Source organism: Salvelinus fontinalis, chromosome 40, assembly GCF_029448725.1.
Source record: "Salvelinus fontinalis isolate EN_2023a chromosome 40, ASM2944872v1, whole genome shotgun sequence".
In the NCBI taxonomy this organism is placed as follows: domain Eukaryota; kingdom Metazoa; phylum Chordata; class Actinopteri; order Salmoniformes; family Salmonidae; genus Salvelinus; species Salvelinus fontinalis.
Window position 1 is genome coordinate 9,578,355 of NC_074704.1, and position 24,252 is coordinate 9,602,606.

The 24,252-nt window shown below is 41.6% G+C and overlaps 2 protein-coding genes across 6 annotated transcripts; both read left to right on the forward strand.

Moving 5' to 3' along the window:
• Positions 1-5,295: 5,295 nt before the first annotated feature.
• Positions 5,296-10,503, forward strand: atf4a (activating transcription factor 4a). The gene is made up of 3 exons (XM_055907716.1): positions 5,296-5,444; positions 7,443-7,976; positions 8,607-10,503. The coding sequence occupies exons 2-3, from the start codon at positions 7,589-7,591 to the stop codon at positions 9,611-9,613; spliced, it is 1,395 nt and encodes a 464-aa protein (XP_055763691.1). The 5' UTR covers positions 5,296-5,444; positions 7,443-7,588; the 3' UTR covers positions 9,614-10,503.
• A 9,225-nt stretch (positions 10,504-19,728) lies between these two features.
• Positions 19,729-23,719, forward strand: LOC129839965 (uncharacterized). 5 transcript variants are annotated; one of them, XM_055907721.1, is made up of 4 exons: positions 19,729-19,792; positions 20,897-21,090; positions 22,112-22,320; positions 22,639-23,719. In XM_055907721.1, the coding sequence occupies exons 1-4, from the start codon at positions 19,746-19,748 to the stop codon at positions 23,317-23,319; spliced, it is 1,131 nt and encodes a 376-aa protein (XP_055763696.1). In that variant the 5' UTR covers positions 19,729-19,745; the 3' UTR covers positions 23,320-23,719. The 5 variants fall into 5 exon arrangements, with proteins under 5 accessions (XP_055763696.1, XP_055763697.1, XP_055763699.1 ...); XM_055907722.1 differs by lacking the exon at positions 19,729-19,792 and adding an exon at positions 20,205-20,548; XM_055907724.1 differs by lacking the exon at positions 19,729-19,792 and adding an exon at positions 20,205-20,548 and having other exon boundaries at positions 21,002-21,090.
• The last annotated feature ends 533 nt before the right edge of the window (positions 23,720-24,252 follow it).

A 24,252-nucleotide genomic window follows, 5' to 3' on the forward strand; every position in this document is an offset into this window, starting at 1 on the left:
TATTCGAGGATATTAAAAAAAGTAAAAAATACTATTCTGTCCCTATTAATTTAGCTTTTCTCTTTCTGAAAATAGATGTTTGTTTAAAACCAGGCAGCTTTTAGGGAAGCAATTCTGTTGTTGGGTTATACAACTGAAGAGTAGGCAGCAGTTGAAGTTGACCGGTTTCTGTGAGCTTTTGTCTGTGTGGAAAGGTAACTTTTGAAAGTGCCATAAGAATGTCTAAGATGTAATCATTTTTGTCTCACCTAGGGTGGCAGAGCTTCCGGGGCATTAGTGATTTTTATCAATGTAATCAGATTGAAAATATTAGGATATATTATTGACATTGAACTGATTATATAGCCTATTAACGAGATGTTTAATTTGTAGCTTAGGCCTATTAATTGGGCTTTTGTTCTGTTCCTTCTGACTTTTAGCTGAGAGAATTTTTGTCTCGCCTAGGGCAGCAGAACGTCCAGGACCGGCCCTGGGCATGATCATGTTGTGGCTCAAGTTAATGAAGTAGAACGTTTGATGCCCTCCAAAAGTAGATCTAAGCACATAAAATAATGATCTTCTATTGTGAGTAGAGAGAGGAAGTGTATGAGAGAAACAGTGCTTTGTGACAAGACAATTCTCCAGGGAAGTTCAGACAGGAGTATAGTTGTACATCTGTGATGGCAAAGGTAAGGGCCTTTTTGTATTTACCTGTGGAGTTTTGTGTCTCTGAGTCTGGTATGATTTAGCCCCCAATGCATAGCCTCAAAGGAATGAGCAGACTTCATGAAAGTTTATTTTGTTCAAAAAGTACATACGTTTTTGCCCCAACATACTTTATTATTTGTGCTCACTTAGAGATTTATGTCAAACCTTGTATTGACTACATTAACCAAACATAAATTAATGCATTGCAAAAATATATATTTTTTTTTTTACAAGTAGGGCCCTGTGTTTTATGACATGATGCCTGATTTTAATGCTGCATTTTCAGCCTTATTCAGACAATTGCTTCAATTCTTTTTATGTATGGTGCTGGACAATCTGACATAAATGAAAAGGAGGACAGTTTGATCAAAAAGCTTTAAATGAAGGTTAAAATCCAGGCATGTCATATGATGGCGCAAACCACAAGGCCCTATTTTTAAGACAAGCCCACTTGTGTGTGACACTGTCAGAGTGAAAGTGAGAAGGATGCAAGGTATTACTAATGATTCATTCCAAGTTGCACAATTCAACAGCCTAAATGTGTCTTGACTCTTGTCCAAATGGATAGACAGGCAACATCCAGGGTTCTTCCTCCACTGCAAAAGACAAATAAAGCATGTACAGAAAGCAGATTATCAACTGTTGTCAAGCACACCTGGGCCAGAAAATATGATTGCCTTCCTCAATAGCAGGCAGCGATTTCTACTAGATGAAAAGCCAAAATTAGTATGACATCCTGGTATTTGAAGCATACTCAATGCGAAGTGGGACATACAATAAAAATGTTATATTTCCGCATACCCCAAAATACTACTATTTAGAACTCAACTACAGTTATTCAGCAGGTGCTTCATCTCTGTCCGGCTCCTTACTATTCACCGTTATAAACATGACAGTATCGATTTAAAGAAGTATGTACAAGAGTGTTTGCTTTTAACCTTTCCACCTTAGCTACTTTTTGAGTGTGTGGCAGATTCATCCCCCCACAGCCTCCCCCTCTGGTGCGCCACTCCAGGAACATCTATATTGTCAAGCCTGAGGAGAGTGAGCCCCAGAGGAGATGGAGCTGTGGTCCCTCATCTCCCTCAGTCACACTTGGCCCAGGGGTTGGGGGAGGCAGAGTAAGATTCGATTCAACCATTGTCAACATACCATACATCAAGTTGAATTCCTTTTCTATTTGAACTGCAGTTTTAACTATGACATGACTTACCTGACTTTATCCTCTTGGCCCCTGGGGAGCATAGGACATTCACCATGGCTCTCCACCTCACTCTTCTGTGAGAGACCTATGGTGGGAAATATACATTTACTTGAGAACTCCAGACACAGTTCAGAAGCGGCCTCCTATGGCCCAGCAGAAGTTGTCTGTGAGAAATAATCCTGAAATAACTGACTGAAATGGTCAAGAAGGTATCTTGCCCAACACACTCTTCTCTTCCATTTTCTCTCATATATCCATATAGGAGTGAATCCTAACTTCCCCTGAAGTCAAATGTTCCCGTTGTCTCCCATTGACATCAACGCAGTGCTAAGTAGTAAAAATTTGACTTGAGTGGAAGTTAGGATTTGCCTCAGAAAATGCACTCTCTGAAAATGACTTGAATTACTATTTTCTTTTTCAGTTTGAAACTGAAGAGAAGAGAACCAATACAAGCCGCTTGTGGTGGGTCCTCGTCTTGGGTCACCTGCCGTCGTTGACAGAGGAGTCCAATCATCCACTCTATGAAACTGTTTTGGTTACACAGGAAACTCGTACGGTGAGACAGACAGAGAAAAGAGATGTTTAACGCTAAGCTTAAATCCAATTAACAACCCAAATAACACTAACAGTAATCCAAATGCAATCTATATGTATGTAAACAGGAAGCATTTACACATTGTACTGTAAACTAAGAATGACAGAGTACAGCAGTAGATATATTACAGTGAGCTATGTCAAGAATCCAGTATATAATACATATGTGGTGAGTGTATACACAGTAACTACAATGCAATGTACAGCAGTAGAAATATTAGAATGAGCTATATGAAGAATACAGTATTTAATCTTAACACTAATTTATTACAAATACTGTAATACCTGGTTTTCCGAGCTGTACATTGTTTTTTCCCCAGTTTGGGTCGCCTGCTGTCGTTGACAGAGAGGAGTCCAATTACCCTCTTTATGAAGAGGTTTTGGTTACGCAGGAAACGCGTACGGTGAGACAACTTTCTCAGTTTTAGCATTTATGTATCTGAAGGACTTTGCACTGCATTATCTATTGTGTTGTGTATGACTTTATTGATGATATATTTAGGCAGATTATTTATTTAATTGTGTTTTATATGATATGACACACAACATGTTAAGAATGTTTCTGCATATGTACCAAGATGATCAAATAAACCTTAACCAGGGTGGCCAAAGTGACAGGAGTGGGTAGCTCCAGTGGCATAGAGGCCAGCAGTAAGACATCGGGGGTGCTCCAAGGCTTCGCTCTGGGCATGGATATCTACTTCATGAAGCAAGAGGATGGTCCAAAGCTGAAGAAAGGACTGAAGTACAAGTTTGGGGAAAAAGAAACGCAAAGTGGCTCAGCAGCTGAATGAAGGGCTGGATGAAGTGTTAACAGAAAATAATCTCATCATCTGAGGTGGAGGAGACGGAGAAAGAGGATGAGGAGCCAAATCAATGTTTATTTGTAAAGTGAAAATAATATAGGGTGTAAGCTGTACAGTGAAAATCTTACTTGGAAGCTCTCAACATTCCAGTAACGTTACACTTTGTCAAAAATATTAGCAATAAAAATAGAAAGTCGTACAAAATATGTAGGAAAATAAACAATTTTTTGTTATTTTAGTCTGCTCTGTTCTATTCTGTCCTATTCTTTTTTTATACTATTCTGTCCTATAATGTTTTATTCTATGAATAGTTGAGATTGTCTGTGAATAAGAAGGCATGATGTTGTTAATCATGATTTGTCAGGACTCTTGACAGCTGCTTTTCCAGGTGTAGATATTTTTACAAGTAACTTTAACAAATGTCCCAATCCACATAGATTGACTCAACCTCAAAATATGTAATAAACAAATAACCTTGAATTCATTGTATTTACATTTCTATCAACAAAATTAAGAGAATAATTTTGCTCAATAAACTATATTTTTTCAAATTATCTTTCTAAAAAACATTTCTATATTGTCACGTTTTCCAAACATTAGGAACACCTTCAAAATATTGAGTTGCACCCCCTTTCACCCTTAGAACAACCTCAATTCGTTAGGGCATGGACTCTACAAGGTGTTGAAAGAGTTCCACAGGGATGCTGGTCCATGTTGACTCCAATGCTTCCCACAGTTGTATCAAGTTGACTGGATGTCCTTTGGGTGGTGGACCATTCTTGATACACACGGGAAACTGTTGAGTGTGACAAACCCAGCAGTGTTGCAGTTCTTGACACAAACCAGTGTGCCTGTCTTGCCCATTCCCCCTCTGAATGGTATACATACACAATCCATGTCTCAATTGTCTCGAGGCTTAAAAATTCTTCTTTAATCTGTCTCCCCCCTTCATCTACACTGAAGTGAATTTAACAAGTGACATCAATAAGAGATCATGGCTCTCACCTGGATTCACCTGGTCAGTCTGTCATGGAAAGAACAGGTGTTCTTAATGTTCTGAATACTCTGTGTTTATCTGTACTATCCATTTGTTGTTAAAAATGTCTAATCAATTGACATTTTTATTTTACTACCCACTAGACCCTGACTTTGAATACCACTGGTCAAATGGAACAGTAACATTGTCTGTTTCTCAAATGGCACCATATAGGGCTGTGGTCAAAAGTAGTGCACTACATAGGGAATAGGGTACCATTTTGATGTACTATAGACAATAGAGAACTCAATGACCTCCACTAATTTATTTGGCTTTTCAACCACCAGGTGGAGGGATTGGACATGTATTCAATTGTAATCATGAGTTGTCATCAGAATATAACTAAACTACATCTGTTTATAAAATTGAAATAAAGTTACCACAATTTTCGTTTTAATCTTTTGATTAGTTACCGTTGATTAGTCTTCAGTTAAGTTAATAAAGACACTCGAATCCTTGAGGACAAATCGTCTTTGGAAAAGAGAGACTCCTCTAGAAATTCAACGTATCCTTTTCTACCATAAGTAATGGGTGTATTAAGGCTGAAAAACAATTATTTTATCACTTTAGACAAGTTCTAATACATTTTGATCGATCTTAGATTGAATTTTATCTAACTTTGTGAAGTAGTCTACTCTACACATTGCAGTCCTTCGTTTAGTGGGCAACAAGTTCACGTAATCAAAAATAATACACTGGCTTTTTTAGATTTGAAATACAAGTTACCAATGTAAACATAAATTTCCTCTTCAATCTTAATTCAATGTATACATGTTAATTTGACCTACATTTCGTCGGTTACACTATGGCCCTGGACCTATTTATTTCCAACGAGCGGAATAACGATCTAAACCAATCAGAGGCAGTAACGGGATCGGAGTGATACACCACAGCGCTGTTTGACGGAAGGATACACTTGGGTGTGATGCGGGACTATAAATAATCATGTGACCTAGCTCGACAGTTGTTTCTCTGTGACATTCAACGAAATTTTGAAGCATTCCGAGCGCCCAGTTCTCCCTCGCAAAATGGCAGTTTAACGTGCAGCGGCTTATCCAGCAGCGGCAACAACCCGGCAGTGCAACGGTCAAGCACTGGCTTTTTTACGCAAAATGGCGTAAGTAAAAATTATACGTATTTTTCCGGGCATGTGTGGCTGGCAAGCAGGCTTGGGAAGTTGTTGTTAGCGTCCTAGCTAGCTAACGCTACAATACAATAGCTTATACTGTTAGCTAACTTTACTTCAGATATTCGATATGTCAGTGTCAGCTAGATTTGGGCTGTCTTTGGCACCTACCCAGCTGTGGAAATAGTAACTCGTATCAACTGTCTGCCTGAAATAACTAACGTTAGATGGCATATGCTAACGTTATTCAGTGTCGGCGTTTCAGTACCTTTCAACAAAGTGACAATACAACCATGTGGATCGCGTGCCATCTACAGTGGGCCATTTAAACCGATATCTACGTCATAACTTATCAACTACCCCCTTCTCATATTGAATAACAATATTGTTATGATTTTTAACTAATGTTATTAAACCCAGGCTCATTAATGAAGTTACTATGCCAGACATGGCAACGTGGCACTTTCAAAATGGCGTACTTTTGTCCTCTCGCTTTCTACTTTCCTTTCATGACAGATGGTTGTTGTGAAAATGGCGGTATCCTCACCCTCCCTTCTCCGTTTCCATAGTGAGTCAGCGAGGAGGCGGCGTTACCGGTCACATCATGACCAAATTAGGCAGCGTTATCCCGTGGCGGAGGGCGGGGAGTTTACCAGCACTGGCGGAATTTCCACTGAAGTATTAGACCAGAATATCTCGTACTATTTTATTGTGAAATACATGAATGCGTTTTAGGAGATATTAAGTCAAAGTTGTTATTGACTCGACTTGTTCCTTTAGCACTTAGTTTAACAACTGGCCTCAGTTTTACCAGGAAACGACCGACTGTAACTGTTGACTAGGTCACTAGGACATAACTTCAGATACCACAGGTTTTACAAGAGATCTCTAGCAGACTGTTTTCATGTGTATTTCCCAAACGCATACTTCCTCGTAAACAAATGCCCCAGTGTTAGGAGGAAGTATTTAATTTGTCCCTACCCCGGTGGGAGGAGTTTGAACCGGTGCATTCTTTGAGCCAGGTGCCCTGCTCAGTCCAACTGCAAGCCAGCTCAAATCAAAAGTGACATAAATATGCATGTGGAGTGATGTGTAGATTCTGTGTTTTCACATGCAAAAGTGATTGCTTTTGATAAATGCTGTATCTGTCTTCAAAGTGAAAACTAGTTAAATATTTATTATATGGAGAAGCTGTATGTTTCTGGAAGACTCACCATGCTGCCTTTGTTGACAACATGACAGAGCAGCGTGATTTGTCAAGGGCGCTCCTCCCTCCCCACTTTCGCCCGACGTGAAGCACTATTCCCCGGTTCAACCCAGGCCAGCGTAATAGAACTTCCTCGATGGGTGTTACTAACACAGTACAATGAGGGTATTCAATGAGTTGTACCATTTAACTGACACCATTTATTGATAGGATCACCTAGCCCTCAAAACAATAACATGTGGCGAAGAGATTATCTTGGAAGAACGATCTGACCTTAAAGGCCATGTACTTTTATAATCTCCACCCGGCACAGTCAGGAGGACTGGCCACCCCTCAGATCCTGGTTCCTCTCTAGGTTTTTTCCTAGGTTCCTTCCTTTCTAGGGAGTTTTTCCTAGCCACCGTGCTTCTACATCTGCATTGCTTGGGGTTTTAGACTGGGTTTGGGGTTTTAGACTGGGTTTCTGTTTTAGCACTTTGTGACATCTGCTGATTTTAAGGAAAGAATGGGGCTTTATAAATACATTTTTAATGATTATTTTCCTTTTTATGTAGCCTAGCTATGATGGTACTAAGGCCCTGTCATACATGCCATCTCACCCCTATCACACCTTCTCTCCTACAGTATGTGTATGTCTACCGGAGAGAATGGGATATGCAAAATACATTTCTGTTGCTCATGTAGTAAATTGACCAATAAAGTAGTGTTCTCTCCTCTGTGGAACTACTTGTCATACTGCAATTTGTAACCCCTATCCCTCCATCTCTCCTTTCTGCTTCCAGTTCTCTCAAACCAACCACCCTCAGCTCTGCTGTTGTCAACCACAGCACGATATCACCGTTCCCCCTAACGACGACAACGTCCGAAGACTCTCTGTTATCCCGTTATAGTACCCTGTTACTGTTGACAGCAACCAGAAGAAGCAGTCATGTCCCTGTTGACTTCCCAACTGGTCTTGGAGGACGTTGGGGCCCTGTTACTGGACAACTGGTTTCTGACGGCTGACCCCATGGGGCCCCGTCTGGACCAAGATGAAGAGGATGATCTACCCCCCTCTCTCTCCTCCTTCTCTTCTTCCCGCTCCCTCTCTCTTTCCAACTCTTCCACCTCTTCCCTCTCTCCCTCCTCTTTGTTTAGTTTGTCTCCTTCCCCCTCCCATCTCTCGTCCTCCGACTCCCTCCCTACATCCCCTCGTCCCTCGTTCCTGGGGAGCAGCAAGGCCGGGTCCGGGGTAGAGGACCACCTGATGCCGTTGACTCCGTGGCTGGACTCTAGCGAGCTGCTCCATGCCCACATGGGAACAAACGTCTGCAGAGGTGAGAACACAGCTGAAAAGAAAACCACAACAAAAACACACAGCTCAAGTGTTGCTAAACACATACTAACTCCTCCTTTGTTTGCTGCCTAACCCTATACGTGGTTCCATCTGTGCTGTTATCACATCTATTAGGCTTTAACCTATCCCCACCTACGCTCTCCCCTGGGCTCGGTTTGTCATAAACCGTTGCCTAATACCAACGTGTATGGTAATTAACCATCGAGGTCGTTAGTAACTACCGGTATTACCCGTTTGCACATCCACATGTGATGACAAGCCGCCCATCACCCCAACAAACTGGTTTGCACCAGATTTCCTGGCTATTACTGTAAAACAAAACTGGTGTCAGCGGTGCTTTTCCTCCTGTTGTACAGGCAGGAAACATGTTGGCAAACAATAGGGTTTTATAGTAGGGTTCCGGTATCAGCAACTCCAATGTCCCTTCAAATCATGATTAGACTGGAATATTGTCTTTCAGGGCAGATTTTTGTTTGGGAAAGAACTTTTCAGAGGACTGATTTTTACTTCGTTATCACTGTACAATAATTATTAAAATTGTCATGTCATAAGCATTGAGTATAATATGTTGTATATTTAAGATGGAATTTACTTATCGCTTCTTCCCCAGATGATGCGTTTTCGGGCATGGACTGGATGGCTGAGAAGATAGACCTGAGTGACTTCGACCTGGACTCTCTGATTGGCTCCTGTTGTTCCGACGCCCCGCCCAGTTCCCCTGAGGAGCTCCTGGCCTCCCTGGAGACCCACATGGACCTAGACCTAGTGGACCCCTTCACCGCCACAATCCCTGCCCCACACGAGGTGCTCTCACTGGGCATCCCTCTGGCTGACCTCCCCTCCATGGAGCTCCCTGAAGAAGAGGTAAGGGATGAGGTCAGAGGTTCTGTGGTGACGGTTCAGGATCAAGAGGTCGTGGTGAAGTCTGAGCCACAGTCTCCAGCACCCCTCTCCATGGGGTATACCCTTGAGCTGGGGAGCGAAGTGGACGTTGATGTCTTGGAAGTCAAAACAACCCACACTCCACCTACCATCATCTCTGAGCCTAGCGACAGCCTCCAGACCACCGCCCCTATCGTCCTCTCCCTCCTGCCCTCAGGCCACTTTGTGGTGGTCCTCTCCCCTAAAGAGGAGCCAACCATCCTCCCCACATCAACCCTCTCAGCCTCCAGTAGCTGTGATGACCAGTCTGATGACAGCGACTCCGGCATCGACTCTGTATCCGGCTCCCCTCCTCACCACCCATCTTCCTCCCCCTCTCCTTCTCCCTCCATAGCCGGGTCCTCCAGGACCAAACCCTACTCCAAACCTGAACCTGAGACTACATCCCCCGCAACCCTCAGCGGCAAGGTCAAATCAGTATCCGGGGCGCCCAAGGTCGTGGAGAAGAAGCTCAAGAAGATGGAGCAGAACAAGACTGCAGCGACACGTTACCGACAGAAGAAGAAGAGTGAACAGGAAGTGTTGAGCGCGGAGTGTTCCGAGCTGGAGCAGAGGAACAGTGAGCTGGCAGAGAAGGCTGACGGCATCAGCAGAGAGATCCAGTACCTCAGAGATCTGATGGAGGAGGTCCGCTCAGCGAAGAACAGGAAGAAGACCACTGTTAGTGTGGCGTAGTCAGCGGAAATTATGGATAGAAGGAAGGCAAGAAAGGGGAATGCATAGAATGAGATCCAGTACCTTGTGGAGGAGGGGCTACGTCTTGGTTATCCACCCTTCTACCAAAGTGTACTTTTGCATACTTGCGGTCTATGATGGGAAGTGTGCATTTGCATACTTTAGGAGAAGAATGGAGAAGGCAGTCGGGTAATGGCTAGAAAGATAATAGAAAAGTTGATGAGATTATTATCAGGGGGAGAAGATGTGGGACTGATTTTAGTCAGGCGGAGCATCAGTCATGCTGGTCTGTTCTGTATGAACCCTATCACAGTGTTACACTGGTATACATACACATTATTAAACACACAAGTGTTGTATGGTATGTCTTGACTAGGCCATGGTTACTGCGTAGGTAGGAAAATGTAGAATTACGACGAACACAAATTAGTATGGCCACACTTACCAAGATCCAACCCATAACCTTCCCCCAAAATACTCCAGTTTCAAAGACCAGTTACAACCCCCCCCCCCCCCCAAACTGTCACCCTACTGTTACTCTTACCCCACTCACCCCTTACCTTCCCCCTCTTTTCTCGTTACCCCAAAACTCTTTGACTTCCTCCATGCAGCTTTAGTCCAGAAAGGGGCCTCGCCCTGTGGCAGATTTTTAATTGTTACACTGAATTCCCTCTGTCACAATGTTATGTTTGGTTTGTATATATCTTCACCTGAACTCTACTCTGGCTTCATCAGGGTTTTATTTAACGCTGGATAGTAGAAAACCATCCATCTACTAGACTGTCCTAGACCTAGTTGGCAACTCTAGTGTAGCTTTTAGCTACATGTTTGTTTGGCTTGTATAAATGCTTTGCTATTGTTTACTATTAAAGCTCCTTATTGAATCTCAACTGATCTGTTTGAAGTGTGATCTTTTATCTGGATTAAGAAGTACATGTTAGCTATTAGTGGCAAATCTAAATGCCATGACAAATGTGCAGTTGAGATGCAAGTTTAGTAAAGCACTAGTAGTGTACACATACGACTGATACCATAGAAGCGTTGGATCATTTTGATCCTGACTAAGCAACAGTACTCTGGTATTCTAAGCCTGTGCAACTGGAATGGCAGGTGAGTCCTGGGAAAAATATTCATGAAGCATCTGAGTGGGAGTGCTGATCTAGGATCAGGTCTCGTGTCCATGTAATCTTGATCTGAAATATAAACCGGTCATAGATCAGCACTCCCTACTTTCAAGTTTTATGAATAGAGACCCTGGGTCTGTCACACTTGAGCTCCAACCTGAGCTTCGTGAATATCGGGTCTCTTAAGCATCTTGGAGTAGGGGTGCTGATTTGAGCTCAGTTTTGCCTTTTAATTCACAATGAATAAGAGTACATGGACAGGGAGGACTGATCCTAGATTGACTCTTGATACATACGGCCCCAGGTATACCTGATTTACATGTAAGATTGCGCAAACAGGAAATGTCTGGGTAGTTGGTAGTGCAAACATCCATGCTATAACTAGTACAGCTATACTACTTGTCATTGAGCAATAGCTAATGCAGGGGTTGGCAAGTACACTACTACATGTTTGAGCTTTTAGAGTGATTAGCTCTTATTGTTTGTTTTTAAATGTTATTTAGATAATTATTAAACAAGCTATGTATCCTTTATTAAACCATAAGGATATATAGCAGGGGTTGTCAACTGGTGGGTCTCACATTTGTTTTCAGAATACATTTTTAGCATAAAAAAATTGGGGCATAAAGTAATAAAATCACCAGGAATTCACCTCAAAATGTTGTTTAGGAAATCCATTCCCAAGTATTTCCACTCACAAATAGAGACGTGATCTTGTAAGCAAGGTTTGAAATAATTGTTTCTGTCAAATACAATATCTGTTTGGGCTTCTTACGTCAATTTTTAGAGTACAAATGATGAATAATTATGTTCCGGCGCCCCGACCAGCCGCTCAAGAAAAACATTGTCCCGCGGCTGAATCTAGTTGATGATCCCTGGTCTATAGAATCTATATAATATCAGTGTTTGTCATTGTGCTTTAAGGGTTAGCCAGTACACCCTGCTTTAACAAGCTTCGCTTATACTGTGTCATTAGCTGTTTTACAATAACATTTGTATAAAAAATATTTTATCCTTAATTAAACAATTTAAAGACTAATCTTCTGAAAATAAGCCTTGGTGCGAGTTGAGCTATTTCAGAAAGTCTTAGAAAACAGGTTTGAACCGGCTAACATTGGACACATTTTCTTGCCATTGGCTGAAGGAACAAAACCCAAAGAGCAGAAGTGAGACAGAGAAAAAAGAGGTGTGTGAGTGAGAAAGAGACTGAGTGGGGGAGTATAGAGAGAAGCACAGCTGTGAAAATGTCTCACAGGAAAGAATCTCTGTCTATCTCCCCCATTTGTTTTATCTGAAACCAGACAGACTGAGTGGAAACATTTGTCTCTGTCTCTCTGTGTGTGTGTGTGTGTGTGTGTGTGTGTGTGTGTGTGTGTGTGTGTGTGTGTGTGTGTGTGTGTGTGGCAAAAAGCTGTGGGTTGACAGCTTGTGTGTCAGTGAGTGAGAGAGAGAAAAAGGTTGTGGGTTAGTGTGTGAGTATGTGCAATGAAAATAGTGTCTATATGGTCATTAGACTGTTTATTTGTGTGTGTCTATATGTAAGACTAATGCACGTGTATGCGAGAGTGTGTACAAATGTTTGTGTGAAAGAGTTCAGTGGGTTGAAAGAAACATGGCAGGCAGATGTGTACATTTAGCTAGGGCAGTAAAACGTCACAGATTTATTTTACCTTTATTTACAACCGTGTAAGCCGGGAGGACACACACAGACACACAGACACACACACAGAATCCACAGTAGTGAGGCCTTCCACTCCTGCACAGGCCCTGATAAGAACCACCCTGATAGAGGGGGGGGGGGGGGAGAAGGAGAGAGTGGAAACGATAAGGGGAGAGAGTTAGAAAGAAAGCTAGAGGGAGAGAGCGAGAGTAGAAGAGAGAGGAGGGAGAGAATAGCTAGTCAGTTGTGCAACTGAATGCATTCAACTGAAATGTGTCTTCTGCATTTAACCCAACTCGTCTGAATCAGAGAGGTGCAGGGGGGAGGGGGCCTTAATCGACATCCACGTCATCGCGCCTGGGGAGCAGTTGTTGTTGGGAGTTAACTGCCTTGCTCAAGGGCAGAACGGCAGATTTATCTACCTTTCTGGCTCTGGGTATCGAACCAGCGACCTTTCAGTTGCTGGCCCAATGCTCTTAACCGCTAGACGGAGGGAGAGCAATAGAAAGAGAGGGAGAGAGGTCAAGTGAGAGGCATGTCAAGCCAAGGCAAATGCCATGCAGGGAATGAATGCCTGTTTGAAATGGGACTTGAAATGGCTCCAGACCTGGGTTCAAATACCATTTGAAATCATTTCAAATACTTGATCTGTGCTTGATTGAGGTTGAAATGGAACTAATAGAGAAGTCCCAAAAGTGAAAAACCGGCCCACATGTGACCTGGCACTCCAGGCAGACTAAAGCAAATACTCTATTTGAACGTTTTCGAATAGTATTTGAACCCAGGTCTGAATAGCTCATTAGGAGATCATGGGTGTGAGTGCTGGGATCGACGAAGCGTTTTAAAGCAGGCTGACTGAAGATGAGCCTTGACTTGTAGTGTTCATTCCACATGAATCTACTGTTATTTGGCTTGCGTACCAAATGGCACCCTATTCCCCATGGGACCTGGTCAAAAGGAGTGTACTACGTAGGGAATAGGGTGCCATTTGGGATGCATCCTACCGACCACAATGGGCTTCATTCATTAATGGCTTGGGTTGGCTTGTCAGTATGCTTTTGGTGTTTTGAGCCATTCACAATAACAGGGATTCTCACTGGCGTGTGTGTGTGTGTTTCATGATTCACTGGCCCTAAACTAAGGTTTGATCAGGCCACAGCCACATAGCAGTTACTGGTGGTATGTAGTGTTAATTATAACTCTTGGCTAGAGCCCAGGTAGAGGCCTCATTGGTTGAAATCTCTTGGAGCACGGATCCCTTTAACGGGATCATTTTCGTAAACAACCGCTGAATTGCAGAGCGCCAAATTCAAAAGAAATTACTACAAATATTTATTTTCATGAAATCACAAGTGAAATATACCAAAAGACAGCTTAGTTTGTTGTTAATCCACCTATCGTGTCAGATTTTGAAAATATGCTTTACAGCGAAAGCAATCCAAGCGTTTGTGAGTTTATCGATCACAAACAAAACATTACAGACAGCTAGCAGCAATGTAGATTGGTCACGAAAGCCAGAAAAGCAATAAAATTAATCGCTTACCTTTGATGATCTTCAGATGTTTGCACTCACGAGACTCCCAGTTACACAATGAATGTTCCTTTTGTTCGATAAATATTATTTTTATATCCAAAAACCTCCATTTGGTTGGTGCGTTATGTTCAGAAATCAACAGGCTCGAGCAGTCATGAAGGGCAGACAAAAATTACAAATAGTATCCGAAAGTTCGTAGAAACATGTCAAACTTTTTTTATAATCAATCCTCAGGTTGTTTTTAACATAAATAATCGATAATATTTCAACCGGACGGTAAACTATTCAATAACAGAGATAAAGAAAATGTCGAGCTACAACTTTCGTGCGCATGAACTAATGGAAGGACATCCATCTATCCACTGACGCGCTTTGATAAATCTCGCTCATTTTTCAGAATAAAAGCTTGAAACTATGTCTAAAGACTGTTCACACCCCGTGGAAGCCATTGGAAAATGAATCTGGTTGATATCCATTTAAATGGAGGAAAGGCAGGCAATGGAACAGGGATTTTTCAAAATAAAAGACACTTCCGGGTTGGATTTCCTCAGGTTTTCGCCTGCAAAATCAGTTCTGTTATACTCAGAGACAATATTTTGACAGTTTTGGAAACTTTAGAGTGTTTTCTATCCTAATCTGTCAATTATATGCATATTCTACCATCTGGGCCTGAGAAATAGGCAGCTTACATTGGGAATGTTATTTTTTCCAAACATAAAAATTCTGCCCCCTAACTTCAAGAGGTTTTAACAAAGGTAAAGAAGATCTGAGTAAGGAATAGTATAGATGTATCTGTCCCCCACTGAGTAGATCCAAAGAGGGACTACAGTACCATGAAACCGAGACTGCATCCCAATGGCACCTATAGGGTTCTGGTCAAAAGTGGTGCACTGTGTAGGGAATAGTGCTATTTGGGACGTGACCTCTAGCAGTCCGTTGCTACTTCCCAAAGACTTGTCTAAATGTTATTTTAGGCACTTGCTTTTCAAAGCATAAAATACTATACCTAACAAAAATGATGGGGAAGCAACTTTGATTCAACCAGCGTGTGCCCAGTGGGGATAGTCTCTTTCTACCTCTCTCTCCTCTTCCCTTCTTTCCAACCCCCTCTCTTCTGGCTCTCTCTCTCGCTACTGTATACAGGAGTCTAAAACCAGATGACTCGTCTCAAGTAGGTCTATTTTAGGCTAACTTTAATCTGAAGCAGAACTTAACCCAGCAACTCTTCAACTCAGTCAGTCACAGGACAAGCGCACTGGTCTGCGTCATAAAGATGGTTGAGTAAGCTGAGTTGACTGAGGGGTAACACAGAGGTGTGGTAGTGATAGGTTTAGCAATGGCCCTACTTCTCTGAGAGTATATATAGTTCCCTAATCCCCAGCCATCAGCCTGTTAATGGGCTCAGATAATGTCACTGTGACCAGATAATTAGACTGTGTGTGATAATTAGTGTGTGTGTGTGAGAGTGAGTGAGTGAGTGAGTGAGTGAGTGAGTGAGAGACAGAGACAGAGACAGAGACAGAGACAGAGACAGAGACAGAGACAGAGAGAGAGAGAGAGAGAGAGAGAGAGAGAGAGAGAGAGAGAGAGAGAGACCAGGTAATTAGCCTGAAGGCTCGGGATCAGAGTGAGTCATCTAGGGACATGTCAGTCAGTATACAGACATGTGAGAGAGGAAGAAAGAGGAAGTAGGGGGTGGAGCTTAAATAGTTAGTTAAATCAAATACAAGTTCAACTGAATGACAACAAAGACAGAATACAATATGGAATTGTATTGAATAGTTTGGGGTAGCCTCATCTCCGTGGAATGCTCCTCAGAGCCAGATGCTGATAACAAGTTGCCCTATGCTGGAAGAACGGGGATGCGATGACAGGCCTTCAGTCGGTGGTGGGGAGGTGGAAGGTCGTTGAAAGGCTGTTGCTGCAAAACAGCAAGTGGGAGACAAAGTTTGAGTTGACATAAATACTCCCCTAGATTCATGCTCATTGGTTGAAAGAAAGGAAAGTGATTACTGCACGAGTGAGCCCATAGGTTAATCAGCAAGCGGGGTGGGATTGCCTTAGTGTGCCATGCTCATAGGCTGAAATGAATAGGTGAATGACATTCTGCATTCTTGCTAATAGTAAAGGAGGAGGAGAGACATGACGCTATGCTGATGAGGTAACATTATAGACACTACCATACCTGCAATGTTGATGAGGTAACATTATAGACACTACCATACCTGCTATGTTGATGAGGTAACATTATAGACACTAACATACCTGCTATGTTGATGAGGTAACATAGACACTAACATACCTGCTATGCTGATGAGGTAACATTATAGACACTACCGTACCTGCTATGTTGATGAGGTAACATTATAGACACTAACATACCTGCTATGCTGATGAGGTAACATTATAGACACTACCATACCTGCTATGCTGATGAGGTAACATTATAGACACTACCGTACCTGCTATGTTGATGAGGTAACATTATAGACACTACCATACCTGCTATGTTGATGAGGTAACATTATAGACACTAACATACCTGCTATGTTGATGAGGTAACATAGACACTAACATACCTGCTATGCTGATGAGGTAACATTATAGACACTACCGTACCTGCTATGTTGATGAGGTAACATTATAGACACTACCATACCTGCTATGTTGATGAGGTAACATTATAGACACTAACATACCTGCTATGTTGATGAGGTAACATAGACACTAACATACCTGCTATGCTGATGAGGTAACATTATAGACACTACCATACCTGCTATGCTGATGAGGTAACATTATAGACACTAACATACCTGCTATGCTGATGAGGTAACATTATAGACACTAACATACCTGCTATGTTGATGACGTAACATTATAGACACTACCATACCTGCTATGTTGATGAGGTAACATTATAGACACTACCATACCTGCTATGTTGATGAGGTAACATAGACACTAACATACCTGCTATGTTGATGAGGTAACATTATAGACACTACCATACCTGCTATGTTGATGAGGTAACATTATAGACACTACCATACCTGCTATGTTGATAAGGTAACATTATAGACACTAACATACCTGCTATGTTGATGACGTAACATTATAGACACTACCATACCTGCTATGTTGATGAGGTAACATTATAGACACTACCATACCTGCTATGTTGATAAGGTAACATTATAGACACTAACATACCTGCTATGTTGATGACGTAACATTATAGACACTACCATACCTGCTATGTTGATAAGGTAACATTATAGACACTAACATACCTGCTATGTTGATGAGGTAACATTATAGACACTACCATACCTGCTATGTTGATGAGGTAACATTATAGACACTACCATACCTGCTATGTTGATAAGGTAACATTATAGACACTAACATACCTGCTATGTTGATGACGTAACATTATAGACACTAACATACCTGCTATGTTGATGACGTAACATTATAGACACTACCATACCTGCTATGTTGATAAGGTAACATTATAGACACTAACATACCTGCTATGTTGATGACGTAACATTATAGACACTAACATACCTGCTATGCTGATGAGGTAACATTATAGACACTAACATACCTGCTATGTTGATGACGTAACATTATAGACACTACCATACCTGCTATGTTGATGAGGTAACATTATAGACACTACCATACCTGCTATGTTGATGAGGTAACATAGACACTAACATACCTGCTATGTTGATGACGTAACATTATAGACACTACCATACCTGCTATGTTGATGAGGTAACATTATAGACACTACCATACCTGCTATGTTGATGAGGTAACATTATAGACACTACCATACCTGCTATGTTGATAAGGTAACATTATAGACACTAACATACCTGCTATGTTGATGACGTAACATTATAGACACTACCATACCTGCTATGTTGATAAGGTAACATTATAGACACTAACATACCTGCTATGTTGATGAGGTAACATTATAGACACTACCATACCTGCTATGCTGATGAGGTAACATTATAGACACTACCATACCTGCTATGTTGATGAGGTAACATTATAGACACTACCATACCTGCTATGTTGATGAGGTAACATAGACACTAACATACCTGCTATGTTGATGACGTAACATTATAGACACTAACATACCTGCTATGTTGATGAGGTAACATTATAGACACTACCGTACCTGCTATGTTGATGAGGTAACATTATAGACACTACCATACCTGCTATGCTGATGAGGTAACATTATAGACACTAACATACCTGCTATGTTGATGACGTAACATTATAGACACTACCATACCTGCTATGCTGATGAGGTAACATTATAGACACTAACATACCTGCTATGTTGATGACGTAACATGATAGACACTAACATACCTGCTATGCTGATGAGGTAACATTATAGACACTACCATACCTGCTATGTTGATGACGTAACATTATAGACACTACCATACCTGCTATGTTGATGATGTAACATTATAGACACTAACATACCTGCTATGCTGATGAGGTAACATTATAGACACTAACATACCTGCTATGTTGATGAGGTAACATTATAGACACTACCATACCTGCTATGTTGATGAGGTAACATTATAGACACTAACATACCTGCTATGTTGATGACGTAACATTATAGACACTACCATACCTGCTATGCTGATGAGGTAACATTATAGACACTAACATACCTGCTATGCTGATGAGGTAACATAGACACTAACATACCTGCTATGTTGATGAGGTAACATTATAGACACTACCATACCTGCTATGTTGATGAGGTAACATTATAGACACTAACATACCTGCTATGCTGATGAGGTAACATTATAGACACTAACGTACCTGCTATGCTGATGAGGTAACATAGACACTAACATACCTGCTATGTTGATGAGGTAACATTATAGACACTACCATACCTGCTATGTTGATGAGGTAACATTATAGACACTAACATACCTGCTATGCTGATGAGGTAACATTATAGACACTAACGTACCTGCTATGTTGATGAGGTAACATTATAGACACTACCATACCTGCTATGCTGATGAGGTAACATTATAGACACTACCATACCTGCTATGCTGATGAGGTAACATTATAGACACTAACGTACCTGCTATGCTGATGAGGTAACATTATAGACACTAACATACCTGCTATGTTGATGAGGTAACATTATAGACACTACCATACCTGCTATGTTGATGAGGTAACATTATAGACACTACCATACCTGCTATGCTGATGAGGTAACATTATAGACACTACCCTACCTGCTATGCTGATGACGTAACATTATAGACACTAACGTACCTGCTATGCTGATGAGGTAACATTATAGACACTAACGTACCTGCTATGCTGATGAGGTAACATTATAGACACTAACGTACCTGCTATGCTGATGAGGTAACATTATAGACACTACCCTACCTGCTATGCTGACTAGGTAAAATTATAAACACCACCATAGATACCTGCTATTCTTATGAGGTAACATTATAATCCTTACCAAATGCCTGCTATGCTAATGAGGCAACATTATAAACACTACCCAATAAATACCGGTTGTGTTTATGAGGTAACGTTATCGACACTACCATATGAATAAAAACGATGTGAATTATGTGCGTTTATGAATAAAAAGTAACACTAGACTAGTCTCTAGACTGTGTGTGTGTGTGTGTTTATGTGTGTGTGTGTGTGTGTGTGTAAGCGAGAGGTGTGTATAAGGAAACTATGAGTCACTGTGAAAGAACCAGTGGTATGGTGTCATTCTACATTTCTAGAGAATTGGGAAGGAAGGACTTGAGGTACTGTAACGTTAATAATATTTTCAAACCTCGACTCAATCAGCAATAAAGATAAACAAAGTAAACTTGTCACGGATAATGTGAACATTTAGGATAATATGATGAATATAAATATAGCATCAAAGAAACAATTGCATTGGCAAATATGTGTGTCTTCCTAGGGTACTCCTCTTTTGTAAACTTTAAAACGTTTTTCTCTCTGTCCCTTGTCTGATTTGTGTTGTGCTTTTTAAGATATGCTAGCAAACATACAGAAATGCACTCGTGATAAAAGTAGGCCTCCAAGTCTTAATTTCATAAATGTACAGTACCTTCCCGCCTTTTTACCTCTAATGCTAGAGTGCCACCTGGTGTCCTTACTGAAAACTACACTTCCCAATTTTTATGATAACATAATCACCGTAGACTGTCATGTGACCAGCAAACATTGGGCTTGTTCCGACATTGCAGCCGACTGACTGATCTACAAATCACCTTGCATCATAAATAACGATATTATTATTTGTAGATCAGTCAGTCAGCCAGCATTTGCATCACGGTTTTGATGCTCCAGAACACTACCACGGCTTTTACGAGAAACGGAAAGTTGACCGAACTAAGGTTGTTGTTACGGTATGATAGAAACGACACTGTTATACAGCGCTCACCTCCATCATTCTGAACTCTTTTGAATGAACACCAAGAACCAACGGGAGTCGTTTTGAACCCACGTTCTAGCTGTATGCTGCTTGCACGGTTTCTAAGAAGGTACCGTAAGTAGGTCGACAAACATCGATGCTAGCTACAGTTATACCAGATAATGTTATTTAACCAAATATTTTTGAGATCCATTACTGGGAGTTACAGGCTAGGTACTGTTTGTAGCACAGATAATTTTCGACCAACCTTAACTTGAATGTCCGTGTCCAGTTTCAGGTGGTGGGTTTGAATTTAGAAAATGCTCGGTTATTAAAATAAATACATGTTTTGCTCCATTAAGTTATTCAACAATGTGTACGGCGCCATCTTGTCTATTTCAAATCTCTCATTGATTGAGACAGGTCCACCCCAAAGTGCAGCATGTCATGATGACACTCATCTTTTCTTACCGTCCTTGTATTACAGACTTCCCATCTTTCTCTCTCTCTATTTCCCTTTTTCTCCCCCCTCTCCTGACCTCACTCTCTTCCTCCCCCTCTGTCTTTTCCCTTCACTACCTGCCTCCATCAGGATGTCATCATCTCTTCCCCGACCTCGTCATGTGATCTGGGAGACAGAGGAGCTGGTGGCCTACCTCCACCCCCAGCCCTGGACCCCAGGTAGATGCATATTCTTTACCACAATACCTAGCTCTGGTCCAGGGCCCGGTTTCCCAAAAGCATCCAAGCTGTTTCCCTAATATCCAAGCTGTTTCCCTAAACCATCGCTATTAACGCTGCACTTGAAAACGCTTGTAATCTAACGCCTGCCTCAGACCACTCGTGGAACCTGTTTTTCCCCCCTCCTGTGTCACTTAATATACAGAAAATCTCAACTGAACATAGAATCACATGGTTGATCCATCTCTACGACCACTGATAACTTCAGAACAAAAGTTGACTACAAAGATGAAGTTGCCAATGTCTTTGCAGTTGATGCAAACAAGCCAAAGATAGCCTACTGTTTATAGCATATGTGTTTTCAATCAATGTGAGACAGTATGTCCACAGCAAAGTATAATTCCATCAACTTTTCAAAGCGCAGGTAGTGCATTCAGATTCCTATCACCTGAAGCATGCGCAGAAACATGTGCAAGAGCTCGGCAAGTATGCCTGTGTCTCGTGCATGTATTTTTGTCTTGTGCTCATGCTTCAGGTGATAGGAATCTGAAGGCACTACCCGCGCTTTGAAAGGTTGATGGAATTATACTTTCCTGTGGACATATACTTTCCTGTGGATATATTGTCTCATATACCGACCAAAAGGACCAACCACACAGACAACCAGTAAAGTACATTCAATTATAATTAGAATGTTGAATAAAATGACGTCTTGTAGAAGTTGAGAGGAAACTGTCCCGATTCAAACGCTCATTTCTGCCCAACGTAGAATTCAATGTAATTCATCGTCGGGTTTCCAGCCAAGTAACACACCTCATGTCAATCCATTGCTTTTACATTTTATAATAGTCAGTTGCTACGCAACCACTGAACATGTACAGTTTACTGTGCAATCCTATAGTATACTGTCATCTACTATATCTTGCTGTCTGGCACCCTATCCCCTCTATAGTGCACTGCATAGGGAATAGGGTTCCTTTTGGGACAATCTTTATCTTCATATATGGAATATCAATCACAGGCACTACCATCCTGGAGCCGAAGACCCCCAGAGGCCCCGATGAGGAACCAAGCACAGCTCAAGGCAGTCTCTTCAGGCTGGGTGAGGGAGCCTACCTGAGGTTGCTGCTGGGGGCCAGGGAGGTGGGGGCCCTGCTGTGTGAGAGGCTGGGCGTGAAGAGATGTGCCCTGGTCTGCAGGCCCCACCCAGACAGTAACAGTCCACCCCAGGTCTGTTGTGTTTGTACTCTACTCTTTTCTACTTTACTATTATTCAACTCTATTCTACTTTACTCTTTTCTATTTTATTCTACTCTTTTAAATTCTTCTATCTTCTAAATTACTCTTATTCTATTCTGCTATTTTCTATTTTTACTTCATTCTTTTTTATTCTATTGTGTGTCTCATCTAGTTTTGAATAAAAACTGACAATATAATTTATGTTGATGAACAAAAACATTACATTTGTGTTTAGATAGCACCATAATTCTGTCCTCCTTTCTAGTATGAACAGGTAGCCTAGTAATAGTCCCTGTTATTGACTCACAGATCCGGGTGCTGCCGCTACACGGCCTTGACAGTGAGTGGCGCCCCCACCTGGCGGGAGATGAGCACTACACCCACCACGACCCCGGCTACGTCACCTCTAAAAGCGGCCCTCGATGGACTGACACGTCCCTCCAAGAGATCCAGGCTGAGATCCAGGCCCAGCTCCCTTCCACCAATGCCCTACCAAACCTCACCTTCCTGGGGGAAGACCCATCGCACCCCGGCCTCTTCTCCCGGATTGTCCGTGGAGAGGAGCAGCAGTGGAGGGTGTGGGAGGATGAGGGACACGTGGCATTCCTCACCCCCTTCCCCAATGCCCCCGGCATCACCGTACTGGTCCCCCGTCGACCTCTGACCTCGGATATATTTAGACTCGAAGAGGCAGATTATACGAGTTTGGTACTGGCAACCCAGAAGGTGGCCAGGGTTTTGGAAGAGGGTCTCGGAGCTTGGGGGGTGGGGTTGATATTCGAGGGGTTTGAGATTGACTACGCTCATGCTAAATTGATACCTCTGCTCTCTCCGCCCTCCTCTCACCAGGTTGATGGGGGCTCCACCACTGGCTCTCCGCCTCCTCAGGCCCAGTTTAGTGCCACCTATCCTGGGTTTGTGACCTCGGAGGATGGCCCTGAGGCCAGCCTGGAGTGTTTGAAGGAGTTACAGGCCAAAATCACACAGTAATGATCATGTAATTAATGACTATTACTAGGCTACATTGACATGTTATGAAATATGTATGTAATTGCATATTATGAAGGACCTGAAACTGGGTGATTATAGTATTGATGTATTGCACTTGACTACATACATTCCAATTGCATTATTGGTTGACTTGGTAATGGGATAGCTTTTTTTCAATACTAAGCCTGTTGATTCATGTACATACTGATTTGGTATACCAAATTCTATAGATGTTTCTGTAATTCATTTTATTATCAACTTGAAATAGGACAACAATCAATAGCTTTATTTGATAAACATGGTACGGTCAGGTTTTTAGACATATCCTTTGAAAAGTACTTAACAGTAGCATGGAAAAATACATGATTGTTTGATCAAAATAAACATGTGATTTCTATTATGTTTTGTAAAGTTTATTTTCAGATGATATTAGTAAGAGCACAACAGGCTGAGAAAACGCAAAGAAATGAACCGCCATCTTTCATTGTCAAATGTTACTATACATATGTCATTACTCATTATCCATCTAATTGTATTAAATTAGTACAAACGACCATGAATCCAAGCACCTTCATATAGGGCTAGTTCACCCAAATTACAAAATGAAGTATTGGATTCCTTCAAAAGTTTACATTTGAAACAAATGTCAAATAGACATTTTTTTTCTTACCCTGTAAGCAATGTAATTTAGTGAACAATCCCTTTAATCATTATATTACATATGCTTCAGTCATATCATTGAATCATCCTCACCCAGCGTTTTCTCTCTCAATTATGTTTTGCGGGATCTATTTACAGAGTTCAGCGCTCACAACACATCTGCATATTCCCCTAACGAGGTCTTAAGATCTCTGCCTAACAAGGCTTCTAATTGGTCCCTCAGTGTTTCAATTAAGAGGTTGAATTAATGAGCAGATAAGTGGTTTAATTAGT

What these genes read in the sequence shown, in the direction of transcription:
- LOC129839965 (XM_055907721.1), top strand. Translation starts at nt 19,746, where the DNA reads ATGGTGTCATTCTACATTTCTAGAGAATTGGGAAGGAAGGACTTGAG. An exon ending in TTGGGAAGGAAGGACTTGAG is followed by an intron (nt 19,793 to 20,896) that starts GTACTGTAACGT and finishes CTTGTATTACAG; the next exon opens with ACTTCCCATCTTTCTCTCTC. An exon ending in ACAGTAACAGTCCACCCCAG is followed by an intron (nt 22,321 to 22,638) that starts GTCTGTTGTGTT and finishes ATTGACTCACAG; the next exon opens with ATCCGGGTGCTGCCGCTACA.
- atf4a (XM_055907716.1), top strand. Translation starts at nt 7,589, where the DNA reads ATGTCCCTGTTGACTTCCCAACTGGTCTTGGAGGACGTTGGGGCCCTG. An exon ending in GGGAACAAACGTCTGCAGAG is followed by an intron (nt 7,977 to 8,606) that starts GTGAGAACACAG and finishes CTTCTTCCCCAG; the next exon opens with ATGATGCGTTTTCGGGCATG.